This window comes from Oncorhynchus tshawytscha, linkage group LG22 (genome assembly GCF_018296145.1).
Source record: "Oncorhynchus tshawytscha isolate Ot180627B linkage group LG22, Otsh_v2.0, whole genome shotgun sequence".
NCBI classification, from domain to species: Eukaryota; Metazoa; Chordata; class Actinopteri; order Salmoniformes; family Salmonidae; genus Oncorhynchus; species Oncorhynchus tshawytscha.
The window spans coordinates 18,095,551-18,114,205 of record NC_056450.1 but is presented as its reverse complement, the minus strand read 5'-3'; the positions used below and the strand labels follow the sequence as shown (position 1 = coordinate 18,114,205).

Genomic DNA, 18,655 nt, shown 5'->3' with positions numbered 1-18,655 from the left:
CTATTCTATGCATTTTACCTTGAATAAGGCTACTAATGATTCAAAACTGAACCTAGAAAAAATCAAACATATTAATACCCACTGTAAAAATCCTTAGCCTCTCCTACATATTGCCATTGCAGTGGTTGATTTGTTACAAGAGCTGACGGACATCGACACACTTCATGAAAGTGAGGAGGGCGCGGAAGTACTCATAGACTCTTTGGTGAGTCCATTTTGTTTGTATACAATCTAGTCATGGCTAGCAGCCATTTTGTTATTTCTCATCCCCCCCTACAACCATATTGATGCGGATGATAAACTCAATAGATTAAAAGCAGATTCAATCCCAGCTAATGTCCATTGCCTTAGTGAAAATGGTCGGTCTTAAGGTGTCTGCATGCTTCCCATCCAAAACAACTTGTGCATATATTATGACAACACTTTGACATTTGTGTTAGTTCTGGTCTTCGGCAAGTTTTTTTTGGGCTGTTCGTTCCAAAGAAAAATCTTGAGGCGAGCCAAATTTCAGAGCTGAAGTCTACGCCCCTTCGTCGGTCATTGGTCAACAGTAGGGATCCTTCAATAAAGTGTTTGTTGCCATTCAACGATAGATGACTCGTTTTCATGCATATTTTTTCACTCAAGAAATACTGCACCGAACATCTTAGATGTAAAATTGTGCAACTAAGATCTCTGCAAAAACTGCAAAATTAATGACAGATTTCTTGAGTTGTCTTAGATTAATTCTGACAATTTTTAAAAAATATTTTGTTTTTTCAATAATAAATTTGACCCCCTTTTTCGTGGTATCCAATTGTTAGTAATTACTATCTTGTCTCATCGCTACAACTCCCGTACAGGCTTGGGAGAGACGAAGGTCGAAAGCCATGCGTCCTCCGCAACAGACCCAACCAAGCCGCACTGCTTCTTATCACAGGGCATCCAACCCGGAGGCAAGCCACACCAATGTGTCGGAGGAAACACCGTGCACCTGGCGACCTTGGTTAGCGCGCACTGCGCCCGGCCTGCCACAGGAGTTGCTGGTGCGCGATGAGACAAGGATATCCCTACCGGCCAAACCCTCCCTAACCCGGACAACGCTAGGCCAATCGTGCGTCGCCCCACGGACCTCCCGGTCGCGGCCGGCTGCGACACAGCCTGGGCGCAAACCCAGAGTCTCTGGTTGCACAGCTAGCGCTGCGATGCAGTGCGCTAGACCACGGCGCCATAATTCTGACTATTTTGAGGAAGTGTATACTGGCTACGGTGTCTCAAGATGGACAAACTAAGGTCTTTTATGGGAGTATGCGAGCACACTCGTTCGTTTCCAAATGAAGCATGCGGAAGCCTTAGCCCTCCCTTAGCCCTCCCTTAGCCCTCCCTTAGCCCTCCCTTAGCCCTCCCTTTGCACTCACTTTGACAGCAGCAAAGTTATTGGCGGTTTTCTGGAAAAGGTTGAGTACCCCATCATAATGTCGGCTGACATTTAGAAAGACCAAGTAGGCAAAGGTCAAATCACTCTGGTCTTATGACTTATAAGTTAGCAACGGAAATTAGGCCTGAGCCTTTATTGTTGTCACTCAACCACACAGTATTCCATAATGCTGTGATAAACAGCCTGTCTTCTTCTTTAACTGTAGCTGGAGGGACAGGTTGTGGCCCTTCTGGTGCAGAACATGGAGAGGCTGGATGAGCAGGTGAAGGAGGAGGCAGATGGAGTCTACAACACATTAGGTAAGAACTGCAGAATGATTGGACAAAATATAGGGATTATTTAAATGTTTGTAAATGCTGGCGTGGAGCAGTTTTAGCCCATAGTCTAAAAATCTGTTTGTCATATCATGTCCTAACGGTTTGTGAATCAGTGGGATGCCCTCCACTCTATTCACATAGAAGAAACACGTTCCGATTATTTAATCATTACATTTGGGCTCAGTGCTCCTAGTGTTTTGATGGCGTCTTATCAGGGCAGTTCTCCAGGCTTGAATAAGCCTTTTCTCTGCTTCGTGGTTGGGGCTCAGAGGCTCATGTCCTCCAGGATGGTGTCTGCTGTCTGCTCAGCTGGAATTAGTGATAAAGGCTTCCCTCTTCTCCAGCAGGCCTATATTGCTCCCTCTCCTTGTCCTTCTGTCGTCTCTCTGCCCCCCCTCCTCCCATCTTTACTTCTCTCTCTCTCTCTGGGGTTTTGCCGACCTTCTCCTGGCTGATTGAGGAATAAGGTGTCTCAGAAGGCTTTATAATGCATGTATTAGCAAAGGATTCTGAGACCTCTATACTTCTCAGCGAGGTGCTGTCATAATCTGAAAGTCTCATTCGCCTCTCTTCTCTCCCATCAGCCATCATTGAGAACATGGCAGAGTTCAGGCCTGGCCTGTGCACAGAAGCAGCTCAGCAAGGCCTCATGCAGTGGTTGCTAAAGAGAATAAAGGTGAGGATATGACTGAAAATGACACAATCCATGGTTTATTGATGCTTTAAGTAGAGGTTTTTGCAGGCTGGTTGGGTATGTCTCATTGAAAATGTCTGTTCTAGACCTGTACCTACAGTACAGCATATAGGCTTTCAATTGCTCATGCTGTCACTGATTTTTGCATCCCCCCCACCCTTTCTCTCTTTCAGGCAAAGATTCCATTCGATGCTAACAAGCTGTACTGCAGTGAAATCTTGGCTATCTTGCTTCAAAACAATGACAGTAAATTTACAGCCCTTTCTCCTCTACTTGCTGTACAAAGTGATGAAAACTGCTCTAGTCTAATGTGTTATTGTCGAATAAACATTGCCACAGAGGTGGTTGGTGTGATTACTCTGTCTGTGGACCAAAATTGTAGAGTAACATGACTGGTTAAAGTATACTTTTGTTAGTTTCTGAGTGGCTAGGTCCAGAAGGCCTTGTAGTGCTGCTGGATGACAGTCAGGCACTATGTCCAGAACAATAATGCACTGGGCCACATTGATATTCTGTCCTATCTAATTTTCTTCTCGGTCTCCCCCTCTGAGTGAGTTTAGCTGCCTGGGTTGGTTGTGCTGCCTCGATCGATTCACCGTCTCCCACCGTCCCGCTCTAACTATGTTTGTCAATGTTTATGTCCACAATATTTTAAGTTTCTCTCTCTCTCTCACGCTCTCTCTACACCTACCTACCTCCAGGCACCAGGGAGCTCTTGGGGGAGCTGGATGGGATTGACGTTTTACTGCAGCAGCTCTCTGTAAGACTCCTAGGGATTTTACCAACCTGTCTGTTCACACTTTCTACTGCTCCTCCTCTCTCTGATTCATCATTGTCTCTCTCACACACACCTTACATCACACTGTTGAAGTTTCAGCAGCTCATAAGAACAGTGTGTTCTTTACAGTAGTGATCTAGCCATACCCACTTCATCCTCACATGAACACAACCTCAGTTAGATTAGCCTTATGTGCAGGATTCTTTCGGCTATGTATTATAATATTTGATATATTCAAGGTCTCCAGTATAATGCTGTCTAATGCAAATTAATAAGATTTTGAAATGTAACTTGATGCTAGACAGATCTTCGGCTTTGCTTTGTAAGTCTCTCCACCTTGTTGGCGACGCCGGTTGCAAGGATTTCAGTGTGTCCTTAGTTCCGAGGGCAATGATATTGTACTTTTGAAAACTAGATGACTACTTTCAAATTCAGAAAAGATGTTTGTGATTTTTTTTTTCAACTTTCTGTTTGCTCAATGACATTCAAATCAGAGTTCCTCCCTTCTAAACTCCTCTGTTGTATTGTGCTCCATACAGTCAAAGACAAGTTCAATTTAAGAAGACCACGAGTGGGGCTTTTGTTGCTCAATCAAATATGTGCTGATTAAAAAAAAAATGTATAAGCCTAATGGACATATGCTCAAAATCACACACTTTTGATTGACTTAAACAGCTGCAAATTATCACGATATCAGTGGCACCAACAAAAGCGTAAACAATAGGCCTATAGCAAATGCAGCATATGTCATTCATTTCTCACATGCAAAAGGGACTTTTCGGTAGTGCTCAAAGCACTACTTCCATGAGAGCAGCATTTATTTTTCAACTCGAAACAATGAGTCCAATCCTCCATGACAACAAAATCATAAACAGAGTAGGCTAATAAATCCTTATTATAAATCCTTATTTCCAAGTCCTGTTTTTGAAGATCAATGGATATTATATTAATTGGAATGACTGTCAGATTTCCAGACTTTGGTTTGTAATGTAAAGAGAGCATAATTGTATTATTACTATTATTGTCTGTTGTAGAAACCAATGGATTAATACATAACCAACCCATAAAGTAAAATGCAACATCCATTTATGGCCAGCTGTGTAAACCCTTAACATCTATTTATCCCACAATAGATGTTGTTCAATTGGTAATTTTAACTTTTGTCTTCTAATGCCTCTTAAGGGGAAGTCATCTAAAATTAAGTAATCAGATTACATTACTCGGAAGTGTTATGTTACTGATAAGTGTTGGACAGGGACAGGTAACTAATAACTAACGGATTACATTTAGAAAGTAACCTACCCAACCCTGGTGATGAACTGTGGGTGTCATTCTACTTCAGGTGTTCAAGCGCCACAACCCAGCCACGGCAGAGGAGCAGGAGATGATGGAGAACCTGTTTGATGCCCTGTGCTCCTGTCTGATGCTGGCTGCCAACCGGGACCGCTTCCTCAGGGGAGAGGGTCTGCAGCTTATGAACCTCATGCTTAGGTAAAGACCTTGATGTTGAACACCTCCACACACACAGCTCCGTTTTGAATATTTCAGTAATTGAATGTCCTAAGCTGTTGGTTGAAACAAGCCATCTAAGTACCTCCTCAAAGGAGGTACTTGGCTTGGATCTAGGCCTTTTTTAAACCCCCCTTTCAATTCACACTGGTCACTGGTGATCTGATATCTAAATAGGGATTTACAGTGCATTCGGAAAGTATTCAGTTCTCTTCACTTTATCAAATCAAATCAAATGTATTTATATAGCCCTTCGTACATCAGCTGATATCTCAAAGTGCTGTACAGAAACCCAGCCTAAAACCCCAAACAGCAAGCAATGCAGGTGTAGAAGCACCACATTTTTGTTACGTTACAGCCTTATTTTAAAACTGATTTAAATTAAATGTTTTTCCTCATCAATCTACACACACTACCACATAATGACAAAGCGAAAACCAGGTTTTTAGAAATGATTGCTAATGTATTAAAAATAAATGACAATCACATTTACACACGTAAATATTCAGACCCTTTACTTTGTTGAAAGTAAAGCCATGAGTCTACTTGGGTATGACGCTACAAGCTTGGCACACCTTTATTTGGGGAGTTTCTCCCATCCATCTCTGCAGATGTTCACAAGCTCTGTCAGGTTGGATGGGGAGTGTCGCTGCTCAGATATTTTCAGGTCTCTCCAGAGATGTTCGACTGGGTTCAAGTCTGGGCTCTGGCTGGCCCACTCAATGACATTTAGAGACTTGCCCTGAAGCCACTCCTGCATTGTCTTGGCTGTGTGCTTAGGGTCATTGTCCTGTTAGACTAGGGCGAAGGTTCACCTTCCAAGGTCCTGAGCTCTCTGGAGCAGATTTTCATCAAGGACCACTCTGTACTTTGCTCTGTTCATCTTTTATCGATCCTGACTATTCTTCCAGCCCCTGCCACTGAAAACACCCCCACAGCATGATGTTGCCACCACCATGCTTCACCGTAGGGATGCTGCCAGGTTTCCTCCAGATGTGACACTTTGCATTCAGGCCAAAGAGTTCAATCTTGATCTATGCCTCGACACAATCCTGTCTTGGAGCTCCACAGACAATTCCTTCAACCTCATGGCTTGGTTTTTGCTCTGACATGCAGTGTCATCTGTGGGACCTTATATAGACAGGTGTGTGCCTTTCCAAATCATGTTAAATCAATTGAATCAATCAAGTTGTAAAAACATCTCAAGGATGATTAATGGAAACAGGTTGTACCTGAGCTCAATTTCCAGTCTCGTAGCAAAGGGTCTGTATACTTATGTAAATAAGGTATTTATGTTTATTTTGAATACATTTGCAACAATTTCTAAACTTGTTTTCGCTTTGTCATAACTGGGTATTGTGTGTAGATTGATGAGGAAAAACATGTATTTAATAAATTTTAGAATAAGGCTGTAACGTAACAAACTGTGGGATAAGTGAAGGGGTCTGAATACTTTCCGAATGCACTGTATGTACATTGACAGGGTTGAGTGTCTTTTTTCACAAAACACGTCTCTGACACTGCTCAGCTGCCAGTCCAGCATGAAACCCTCCATGCCCAAGCTCTAATCATCATGCCGACGCCTGGCAGACAGCTGGATTTACACACACATCGACATCTATACTGAACAAAAGTATAAGCGGAACATGGATTTATGGATTTCACGTGACTGGGAATACAGATGTGCATCTGTTGGTCACAGATACCTTAATAAACATGGGCCTCGTGATTTTCGCTCCTTCAAAACTTGAGACACCTGTGGCATTGTGTAACAAAACTACATTTTACAGTGGCGTTTTATGTCCCCAGCACAGGGTGCACCTGTGTAATGATCATGCTGTTTAATAATCTTCTTGATATGCCACACCTATCAGGTGGATGGATTATCTTGGCAAAGGAGAAATGGTCACTAACAGGGAAGTAAAAACATTTAAAAAAAAAAAAAAAAAAAAAAAAAAAGCTTGTTGTGCATATGGAACATTTCTGTGATCATTTATTTCAGTTCATTAAACATGGGACCAACACTTTACATGTTGCATTCATATTTTTGTTCAGTATAATTATAGCAATGCAAACTCACTTTTATATCATCCACAGGAGAAAGCTTTCCGAATGGGTTATCTAGGGAGGAACGTGTAACTCTCTTTTCACTTCCCTTGAGATTCACAGAATCATAAGTTCTGCACCTCTGCTTTAATACTTTTCTCTATTTTTGTAGAGGTTAGGCTTTATCAAGGGGTTTGCAATATGAGCTTAGGAACACGGTTGAAGGCATCTTTATAATTGCCTCTGCATTCTTAAAACCCTTTTAACTTTGTCAAATAAAATTACTACCTCCATAAGCTGCAGAAACGTTGTGTTATGAGGAGTTATCTTTAAAGGACTGCCAATAGATTTAGATAACGGAGAGGGACTCCATGTTGCTAGGTCACTAAGTCTGTGTGCCTGGCAAAAGTCCATCATGAACATGCTGTGAGCTAGCTGTTGTGCCAGAGATAGTTGAACCCTTCTGAAATGTTTTTTTTTTTTTGTACACTTCCCAGGGAAAAGAAAATGTCTCGGACCAGCGCTCTGAAGGTCTTAGACCACGGCATGATTGGCCCAGAGGGTTCTGATGACTGCCACAAGTTTGTGGACATCCTAGGCCTGAGGACCATCTTCCCCCTGTTCATGAAGACCCCTAAAAAGATGAGGAAAGCTGGGACCGTAGACAAAGAACATGAAGGTTTACTAATTTCTCTATAAACTCCAAATTTCCATTGGAAACAAGAAATTATTGTTTGTCTGAAGTTACATTACAGTAGATATTTCCTCAGCAAAATCTGCAAAAGCTTACAACTGTCCCACTGAGTACCCAAAACACAATTTGCCATGGCAGGAGATCGAATCAGGTTTGTTTCATGGCTTTTTAGTCTGTCGATTTGTTATCAATATAGCTTTGACTCATTTGTTTGATTTTCTTCTCAGAAACCATACTTGCGTTGTGAAATAAGAAAATGCTTATCAGTGCTTATCAGCCACCCTCCCCTCCCCCTTTTGAGGTGGTCAACCAACAGGAAAACATCTCTCTCTCTAATTATATTTCATACGTCCTGACAGCCCACCCAAGGTGAACAAATTGGCTTCCTTTGTCTGTCTCCTTCATCTGGGGGACAGAATGAATGAACCTGAGACCTGCAGAATAGCCTGAGATAACAGGGCCTGCTAAAGCTTATCCCCCTGGTGCTCCCACTGATGAACCTCCCACTAGTCACAGCCAAGCCAGCCAGCCATGAAGTATGGTTACACTGCTGTGTCCCGCTTTTAATGCTTAGAGTAATTGTATGCTGAGGCAGGAGGACATCTAGGTTATAGAACAGTGGACTACCGCTAGTAACGTACCCTTGGACTATAATAATCCTTTTCATATGCCTAGACATGTTCCTAATGCATAGCATAATTTATTGACTAAGATGTGTCCTTACAACATTTGAGTTTTTATATATTATTTTGAGTGACAACCAATTATATAGTAGTGTAAGCACTATTTAGAACTTTGAGTTGTGGCTCTTTCATAATATAGCAGTGACATTTTAGAATACGTATTAAATTGCTATTGTTTTGAGGGCATATGATTTCCACATGACCATAGGATTTGTCATATAGCATGTGACAGTAATTAGACCTAGAGTGGATCCTCCTTTGCTGTAATTGAAAAACGGATGCGAAAATTGGTTCTGAAGAATAAAACAATGCAGTCATAGATTAATTAATTATCAGCGGCTACACATGAGTGTAAGTAATTAAGAGGCAAAGCGCTCTCCAAACCCCTCTCTCTATCATATACAGAGAGATTGATCCCCATGAAATCGCCTCTGAAAATATACTGCGGCCCAATGGCTGCGAATTGTCAGACATTTTTATACAAAAGATAATCAAGAGAAGATGTTATAAGAAAATATTGCAGATAGCCGATAGCCTGCCTTTTTAGATCTGTATTCATTTCCATGTCCTAATGTTGTGCACAGATTGAATGAGATTCTAGATGTACAGACAGTGGCAGACTATATTTAGCAAGCTAATGATGCACACCGTGTGGTAGAACAGAAGTAAACAGCTCATTTACATCCAGCAGCACAATAGTTTTGACCACAGCCCTTTTTATAGTCTGTTTTGTTTTCCTTTGATGTTGAGTTAATGCCTTTGGAGTGTTTCTTTAATGTCTCTACGATTCTCGTTTCCACGTCATACTGAAATGACAGAAGAGGAGCTGTAGTAGATGTGTTTCTAGGAGATCACTTTGTTTTAGGTGATCGGTCTAGTTAACAATTATTGTGATCAGTGCACAATATCACACTGGTTTTAATCTACCAGTAGTCTCAATCCTTTGATCTCAAGCTGGATGAATAGTTGCTGTATTACAGCCCTGTTCAGTCTCCTGTGTTGTCAATGAGGGATTATGATAATGGGGAACTCATGCATACCTGCATACAAATCTCTTTTGAATTGGTTTGAAACTTGGTCAATCCATTTCATTGTTGCTGATACCCAGCAGTGATAGGAGCCATAGTGTAGGCATCACATGGTTGTCGACAATCAAAATACCTTATGAAGTACAGCCCAGCCATGTCAGTGAATTCTTCCCCTGGACTATTCTAGTCAGGTATAGTGGGATCCTCAGACCGTATAGATGGGAGCCTGTACTTTGCAGAGGTGCCTGTGGTCTACTCTTAAGGGTTGATTGCTTTCCTCAGGGCACGGCTGGTTCTGGTTCAATCTCTCCCCAGCGGCGAGCTGTCAGGACCTGTCACCCTTAACCTCTACTGCTCCTCTGAGCTCAATTGCAGCGTGGCCCTCTTTGCTATTTGCATGTTAACTTAAAGCTGAGATCTGCATTAGGTGAAAAATCGCCGCTGGCTGCCCCAGGCACATTTGTTATTGTTTTTATGAAACGACAGAGAGGAGCTTCAGCATTAAGATAACAAAAATGAAAATGTAGTACATACTCTACTGTTAAATCGCGAGTGCAATGATGTCCGACACCCTTGTTGTAATATCAAAAACAGACGTGGCATTATCACCGCTACGGATTCTAACTTTAATGGCTGCTCCAGGTTGGCGTGTAGCAGTTTTTCTTTGTAGATTATATTTTCAATAGGTGTTGATCATGGTAATACAGCAGTAACATGGACTGGATTAAATCAAATTTTATTTGTCACATACACATGGTTAGCAGATGTTAATGCGAGTGTAGCGAAATGCTTGTGCTTCTAGTTCCGACAATGCAGTAATAACCAACAAGTAATCTAGCTAACAATTCCAAAACTACTACCTTATAGACACAAGTGTAAGGGGATAAAGAATATGTACATAAAGATATGAGTGAGTGATGGTACAGAGCGGCATAGGCAAGATGCAGTAGATGGTATTGAGTGCAGTATATACGTATGAGATGAGTATGTAAACAAAGTGGCATAGTTAGTGGCTAGTGATACATGTATTACATAAAGATGCAGTAGATGATATAGAGTACAGTATATACATATGAGATGAATAATGTAGGGTATGTAAACATTATATTAGGTAGCATTGTTTAAAGTGGCTAGTGATATATTTTACATAATTTCCCATTTATTAAAGTGGCTGGAGTTGAATCAGTGTGTTGGCAGCAGCCACTCAATGTTAGTGGTGGCTGTTTAACAGTCTGATGGCCTTGAGATAGAAGCTGTTTTTCAGTCTCTCAGTCCCAGCTTTGATGCACCTGTACTGACCTCGCCTTCTGGATGATAGCGGGGTGAACAGGCAGTGGCTCGGGTGGTTGTTGTCCTTGAGGATCTTTATGGCCTTCCTGTGACATCGGGTGGTGTAGGTGTCCTGGAGGGCAGGTAGTTTGCCCCCGGTGATGCGTTGTGCAGACCTCACTACCCTCTGGAGAGCCTTACGGTTGTGGGCGGAGCAGTTGCCGTACCAGGCGGTGATACAGCCCGACAGGATGCTCTCGATTGTGCATCTGTAGAAGTTTGTGAGTACTTTTGGTGACGAGCCGAATTTCTTCAGCCTCCTGAGGTTGCTGTCTGTGTGGGTGGACCAATTCAGTTTGTCTGTCATGTGTACGCCGAGGAACTTAAAACTTACTACCCTCTCCACCACTGTTCCATCAATGTGGATAGGGGGGTGTTCTGCTGTTTCCTGAAGTCCACAATCATTTCTTTGTCAAATTGCGTCACCTTGTTCTGGTTCTCTTGGACTGGAACAGAAAGTCTCTGGTACTTGGAGCTCCTCACCCATGAATCTGATCACCATTCTAGACTGAGACTGTTCACAGCCGACGCTATGCTAGCTCTCCCAGAGATTGGTATTATTTCCTCATTCATGTTTTTCACTTGTCCACCACTCTGCTGCAGGGGCTGTGATATGGAAAGCATTGTGTTGTTCTCTCCTGCTGCTGATTTATGGAAGATGGGGCACTATGGATTGGCATGGTGGTAGTGGGGTGGCAGTGTAGTCTTTTTTTAAGTTGATGATGAGTTGTGCATTTCCTCTCATTATTCACCAAGGAGGAGAGGAGGCAGTTAGAGCTGGTCAAGCACACTGCTGCATTGAGCAGCTCTCTGACACGGAACCCAAACCGGCTGCGCGCGTGCGCCATTGTGCATATATTTATTTTGCCCCCCCACAACAAACGTGATCACGACATGCATGTTAAAATATCAAAACAAACTCTGAACCAATTACATAGTTTGGGAACAGGTCCAAAAGCATTAAACATAGTTAGTTTACACTTGCCAGCTAATTTGTCCTATTTAGCTAGCTTGCTGTTGCTAGCTAATTTGTCCTGAGATATAAACATTGAGTTGTTATTTTACCTGAAGTGTACAAGGTCCTCTACTCCGACAAATAATCCACACATAAAACGGTCAACCGAGTCATTTCTAGTCGTCTCTCCTCCTCCTGCTTTTTTATCGTTTAACTTATATGGTGATTGGCATCTAAACTTTCATAGTATTAATTATATTTTAGCCTGTGGCAACGCAGACGCTTGTTGACGCGTGCGAGCGAGCAGCGTGGGTGCAATAATTGAATAACAGATTTCTAAATTTATTTTGCAACACTCGCACACGCGACGCGAGCGGTGTGGTGAGCCTATGAGAAACCAGCTGCAGAAGCAACCATGCTGCTCCTCTATCAATTGGGAGACCTGAGACCAACATTGCACTCTATAGTATGCTATGTCTTGTTGTGATGTGCCTTTTGATAAGGCTAATAGATGTTGAATTCAAACGGGAGGATCTGCATAATTTTTCTAGGTCATGTCTAATGAACAGTTGGCCTTAATACCTGTATTGAGCGAATGGGGTTAAACCGTTGTTATTATGAGTAATTCTGGAACACAGCGTGCCTGTATTTGATCATTGTGTTTTAGTTTAGTTGCATGAGTCCATTAACTAGTGCTAGGCGATTAACTGACATTTGGGGTGCATGCTCAGTCCTTTCCTGTACTCCCTGTTCACCCACGACTGCATGGCCAGGCACGACTCCAACACCATCATTTAAGTTTGCAGATGACACAACAGTGGTAGACCTGATCAACGACGAGACAGCCTATAGGGAGGTGGTCAGAGACCTGGCCGGGTGGTGCCAGAATAACAACCTATCCCTCAACGTAACCAAGACTAAGGAGATGATTGTGGACTACAGGAAAAGGAGGACCGAGCACGCCCCCATTCTCATCGACGGGGCTGTAGTGGAGCAGGTTGAGAGCTTCAAGTCCCTTGGTGTCCACATCAACAACAAACTAGAATGGTCCAAACACACCAAGACAGTCGTGAAGAGGGCACGACAAAGCCTATTCCCCCTCAGGAAACTAAAAAGATTTGGCATGGGTCCTGAGATCCTCAAAAGGTTCTACAGTTGCAACATCTAAAGCATCCTGGTTGCATCACTGCTTGGTACGGCAATTGCTCAGCCTCTGACCGCAAGGCACTGCAGAGGGTAGTGCGTACGGCCCAGAACATTACTGGGGCTAAGCTGCCTGCCATCCAGTACCTCCACACCAGGTGGTGTCAGAGGAAGGCCCTAAAAATTATCAAAGACCCCAGTCATAGACTTCTCTCTACTACCGCATGGCAAGCGGTACCGGAGTGCCAAGTCTAGGACAAAAAGGCTTCTCAACAGTTTTTACCCCCAAGCCATAAGACTCCTGAACAGGTAATCAAATGGCTACCCGGACTATTTGGATTGTGCCTCCCCCCCCTTTTTTTTTTACGCTGCTGCTACTCTCTGTTCAACATATATGCTTAGTCACTTTAACCATGTCTACATGTACATACTACCTCAATCAGCCTGACTAACCGGTGTCTGTATGTACTACTTTTATAGCCTCGCTACTGTATATAGCCTTTTTACTGTTTTATTTCTTTACTTACCTATTGTTCACTTAATACCTTTTTTGCACTATTGGTTAGAGCCTGTAAGTAAGCATTTCACTGTAAGGTCTACACCTGTTGTATTCGGCGCACGTGACAAAGAAACTTTGAATTGATTTAGATTTTTGGAGGGGGGGTTACATCTCTTACACTGAGATGCAGTACCTTAGACAACTGCGCCACTCGGGAGGCCAATAATAAATACAAAAATCCCCATCAAAATCTGTCAGTTTAACATGGGCAGATGCGGTGGATTGAGATCTCTGTCGTCCTTCCACATCTACGGTGGAAAGTGGCCAAGCTACAGCGGTGTTTGTTGACCATGAGACATCCTGAAATCGTTTTTCTCATGAAAATGTCTGTTCCATCCGAACAGTTTGGAGTACAAACTAATATGACCACTCTGGAAAGATGAGACTCTCACGAATACGATGGTGTTCTCCATTGACTCGTCTGATGTGCCAACTTCTGTAGCGTCCGAACCATCATGGGACTCATCTGAAGGTAACTGATAGCGGTAAAAAAAAAAATTGTGACCACCCCCCAATTTGTTCACTGAAATTACATTGGTCTGCCGGATGTTTTATAGAATCGTGATACGGAGAGAGTTGGATAAATCATTAACAATACTGTTAATCAATCATACTGTATTAAAAAAATTAAGCACGTTTACCCATTCCTTTTATTTCGACACTAGTTATGTTATCTTACGGACCATATAATTTTTTCAAATAATGAAGACCCTCGAACAACCCCTCAGTTGCACCAACCACGTGGAACCATCCAAGTGTGGGTACAGAAAGTGGCCTGACGGGTGGCAAGGTTTTGCTTTGTGCAATTTACTGTAACAGGAACCCTTCAAAACCAATCAAACCAATAGGATTACATGCCGTAAGTTGGCCTAAAACCTGCAGTAGGTTATTTATCAGCAGAGATTCATAATCTAAGTTACATACATTTAATGGAGCTGTTATTACTGCTAGGTGTTCAAGCTGAAGCCTTCTATCACTTGGGGTGTAATGATCAGGCTGTGGAATACCACACTGCAACCATGGCCCTGTGGCTAATGGCTTTTCTCATTGAGGGGCTCTGGAGTGTGCTGTAGTGAAGACACTCATTCACAGACCTCATCCTCCTATCCTGATAACAGAGAGGAGCAGATCTGGCCTAGGGTAAAGGCCAGGGCTGCATCTGAAATGGAAACCTATACCTGATATAGTGCACTACTTATGACCAGGGCCCATGGCTTTTGTTAAAAGTATTGAACTATATAAGGAATAGGGTGGCATTTAAGACACAACCCAAGTGGTACTGTAACACACTCAGACTTTGAGTTGAACTGCCACCGACTGCAGACTAGTACTTCTTCCACAGCCTTCTGCAGCTCAGCCCAGGGAGTCTTTGCAGTGGTCCCAGTCGTTCACCAGAGGCACTTCTTATACTAGCTCTAATGATGTCCTAATTTACCCACCCAGCCATCACACTCCCACTGTGCCCATGTGACACTGGTCCTCTGGAGATGGGGAGAGCTGAGACAGCACTTCCTTTCTGTGGTGCTGTTTGATCTACATGCTGCCTCTGTTTGTTTACTTCCTGAATTTGATGTCCCTCTTATTGTACAGTATTTAGTGGGGAAATAAGCCTATCACTGTGACTGCCAAAATATGAGTTTATAATAAGAGGGTGGGTGATATTTTTCCATTGAAATGTACATCTTTGGTCTTGTATACTTGCCTTGCTTAGTTGTTTGGCTGTTCATTTTCATTTTAAAAAAGCTGAATATTTCTGATCAGCATGGTGTAGCTCCTAAAGCTTGAGAAGTGACAGCAACTCCCATGCCATCAGTAGTCTAAAGACACCCCCTCACTGGATGACAAGGGTATGTCTTAATCAGCATCGATCTTGTGCACCTGTTTGTGTAGAGTGCCCAGTAGCGATCAATAACATCCCACGGTGGTGTCAAGGTGCTGACAACAATTACCACTCGGCTTATGTTGACAAACTAATACAACGAAGTTGTATTCCCCTCATTATGTGTAGACAGTCCACTTGTTGACATTAGCTTAAGATGGTAAAACCTATCATAATAAACACAAACAGTTAATTATAAAACTAGTGAATAGAGTTGTGGGCTTGCTTTGTATGGCATTTATCTCTCTTGCAAAATGTGTTGATAAGTGGCACATGGGAGAGCAGTATTGAGCACCTTCCCGAAGATGAGTCTTAAACCAAAATAGAATCAAGTCTTGTGCTTGTTGCTTAGCAACTTCCAAGATAAAATTGAACTTAGAAATTGACCTCTTATTAATTGTCAAATTACAGTTTCATATCAGCATGTAACTGTTATTTTTCTGTCTTTTGTTTTAGTATTTTGTGTGTGGCCTATTCATAAGCCTAATTTTTGTCAGATTTAGGTCTAAATGTCAGATGCAGGTGTAAGCTGGAACAAAAGTGGTGTGTCACTGGGGTAGAGTAAATGTTCTGTGAAGTGTGTTTTGGTTATTAGGTTAACAATGGCACTCGTAGGGCCAATTGCCTTTTGTTACTAATTTTGTCAATTAACCAGAGATTTTGTAGCACGGGCTCATTAAATGGCCACACACCCTATACAAAAGGGCTTTTTATCACCACCAGAAAATTATATTCAATGACAAGCATAACGGTTGTGGAACATTACAGCAAGCCTTTAATGAAAATTGATTTTTAAATTTCATTACTTTGTATTTTTTCCCTGCTAAGATTTTCCATGCTTCTCTCTGCATAGTAATAGCAAATGCTCATCAGTCCTAATCATTATGTGTTTCCATTCCTGCCACTGCCAGACTGTAACCTGATCTTGGAATATAATCCGTTTTACAATAGTCTGTTGCTCCTATGAATTCTGAAAATGCATATTATTTTTACGTACAGTATAATATTAGCACTGTGGGTTCAATAACACTAGGCTACTTCTAACACCTCATGAAGATGAAGCTGAGCTACCTTGGTGAAGCCACAGTGGAACTGATATTGTTATTTTCCCTTTGCAGAACACGTGTGTTCCATCATTGCTTCCTGCCTGCAGAACTTGAAAGCCCAGCAGAGGACGAGGCTCCTCAGCAAGTTCACAGAGAATGACTGTGAGAAGGTGATCTTCAGAGATCCACCACTGTGCAGATAAAAAATAACCAATATTTCTGAAAGTTCATAAGGAATAATGTGCCCCATTGTTCGGGTTTTGCATGTTAAGTTCTCGAGACAACAGTCTACCTGAGTAGTTCTACAGACACGGTCGTAGATATACTACATGCCTGCCTCTGACTGTCTGAATTCTATTTTCTCCCTACCTGGGGATTTTGTATGCATAGTTCCTTGTATTGGTGTCTGATGTCTTCTCCCTCTGTCCTACAGGTTGATAGACTGATGGAGCTGCATTTTAAGTACCTGGAAGCTGTTCAGCTGGCTGACAAGAGGATTGAAGGAGAGAAACATGTAAGGGTCCTACCCCTACCCCCCTCCGCTACCAACAGCCTGCATTCTAACCTCGGCTGACAATAATTCTGAAACAAGGGCAGATAAGTGTCCAGATAAGAAGAGTCATTTTAGATAGACTTGTAATTGTCTCAACTTCAGGACTAGGGGCTAGCTTGGAGAGAGGCTGGAATCCTTGATTTAAATCCAATGCCCAAATATAATGTTATTATCTACGTTTAACTCCCCAGCTTCTGCTGCATGGACCCACTCAGAATATGTTGCTGTGTGAGGGTTATGTCTGCTTGCTTTTTGTGGCTGGAATCCCCCTCCATTGTTACAGGCAGAGATGCCCAATGAGATCCGATCAGCCACAGGTAAGCAAGGCAGTGTTTGAGTCTGATACCCTGTGATCCCAGAGAATGCGTGAGGCCCAGACTGTGCTCCCTCAGCCAGATGGAAAGAGCCAGATAAGAGAATTCTCTTCTCCAGCAGGAGAGAGAGAACAGGAGAAGGTCGTTTTAAGAGGGAGATGGCTTTAAGATTCATATCTGATGAGAAATTATTTTATTTGACCCCCCATTGATTTGACATTGTAAATTAAAGGGTGACAGCTTGACACGGCTTGACATTCCCCATTACTTTTGAGTGCAAGTATGACCAAGTGACACCCAAAGAACACATTTTCTGTCTTCACTATCTTGATGCACATGGATAGCCCTAGTACATTGTTCAAAATGAGAATATATTTAGTTTCATTACAGATTGAAGAAACGTAGGTAGCTAATACTTTATGTATGTTATTTCAGTCCTGGCTTCTCTCATGTCTATCTATAAAGATGCCATTTCCTGCTGTGTCCTGTGCCCCTTCCACTTCCTTTGTACAACTGGCTGCCGTCAGCGGTTCTGTTTTTATTAGTCCACTCTCGTTCAGGTGTTATTTTTTAGGGTAAGCAAAATGTTTTCCTTTTCTACTCCGCAGGAGTATACTTCTCGTCATCAGAGGAGTCCTCCGGACCTGAATTTAATAAGCTGCTTATTTCCCCTCCCTCATCCCTCTTTCTTGGTGATAATAATGATGCTCTTGGAAATTGATTAAAGTAAAACATGTCTGAGACCGACCACAATATGGCAAAATTCCTCAGCGCAGTACTGAGGACCTGGACATATCAGTTGTTTGCATTTGATTAAACTCATCTTCTATTTAAAGGTTGTGTTAAGGCACTAGTCCCCCCCCCCAACTCCTCACCCACTCTCTCTCATTTCTGCTTTCGAGGCAGGCCGAGGCAGAGAGATCACGGTGCTAAGTTGCTGTGAAATTGATTAGCGCCGACAAGTAATTACAGCTGTAGCCCCTGTCAGGTTAGTCAGGTCTCTGCTGACTGCAGGCAGGGAACGAGGAGTAGTCTAACTACCTGCAGCTCCTCTAGTAGCCACACTATCCTAGTGGTCATGCTATAGACATACAGGGCTGCACATTCTACATGCAAACAGCATTCATACAGTAACTTGCGAAAGTGTTCACCCCCTTGGCAATTGCCTTATGTTGTTGCCTTACAGGCTGGTAGTAAAATAGATTGTTTTGTGGGTTTGTATCGTTTGATTTACACAACATACCTACCACTTTGAAGAAATAAGACAAAAAAACAGAACTTGAGTGTGCATAACTATTCACCCCCCCCCCAAAGTCAGTACTTTGTAGAGCCACCTTTTGCAGCAATTACAGTTGCATGTCTCTTGGGGTATGTCTCTATAAGCTTGGCACATCTACCCACTGGGATTTTTGCCCCTTCTTCAAGGCTCCAGCCCCTTCAGCTCCAGCTCCTTCAAGTTGGATGGGTTCTGCTTGTGTACAGCAATCTTTAAGTCATACCACAGATTCTCAATTTGATTGAAGTCTGGGCTTTGACTAGGTCATTTCAAAAAATTTAAATATTTAAACCACTTGTTTTGCTTTTACAGTATGCTTAGGGTCATTGTCCTGCTGGAAGGTGAACCTCCGTCCCAGTCTCAAATCTCTGGCAGACTGAAACCGATTTCCCTCAACAATTTCCCAGTATTTAGCGGCATCCTTCAATTCTGACC

General features: G+C 42.5%; 1 protein-coding gene across 3 annotated transcripts in view; it reads left to right on the top strand.

Moving 5' to 3' along the window:
• LOC112221982 (beta-catenin-like protein 1) overlaps nt 1-18,655 on the top strand; it is a 44,653-nt gene that overhangs the window by 15,566 nt on the left and 10,432 nt on the right. For 2 of the 3 annotated variants that reach the window (XM_024384477.2, XM_024384476.2), the window contains exons 5-13: nt 108-205; nt 1,623-1,716; nt 2,319-2,410; nt 2,602-2,674; nt 3,130-3,188; nt 4,549-4,697; nt 7,259-7,440; nt 16,150-16,247; nt 16,511-16,591. In XM_024384477.2, the coding sequence (XP_024240245.1) occupies nt 108-205; nt 1,623-1,716; nt 2,319-2,410; nt 2,602-2,674; nt 3,130-3,188; nt 4,549-4,697; nt 7,259-7,440; nt 16,150-16,247; nt 16,511-16,591 (926 nt within the window). Of the gene's footprint in view, nt 1-107; nt 206-1,622; nt 1,717-2,318; nt 2,411-2,601; nt 2,675-3,129; nt 3,189-4,548; nt 4,698-7,258; nt 7,441-16,149; nt 16,248-16,510; nt 16,592-16,821; nt 16,948-18,655 lie in introns of all 3 variants that reach the window. The other variant, XM_024384475.2, reaches the window with a different exon arrangement.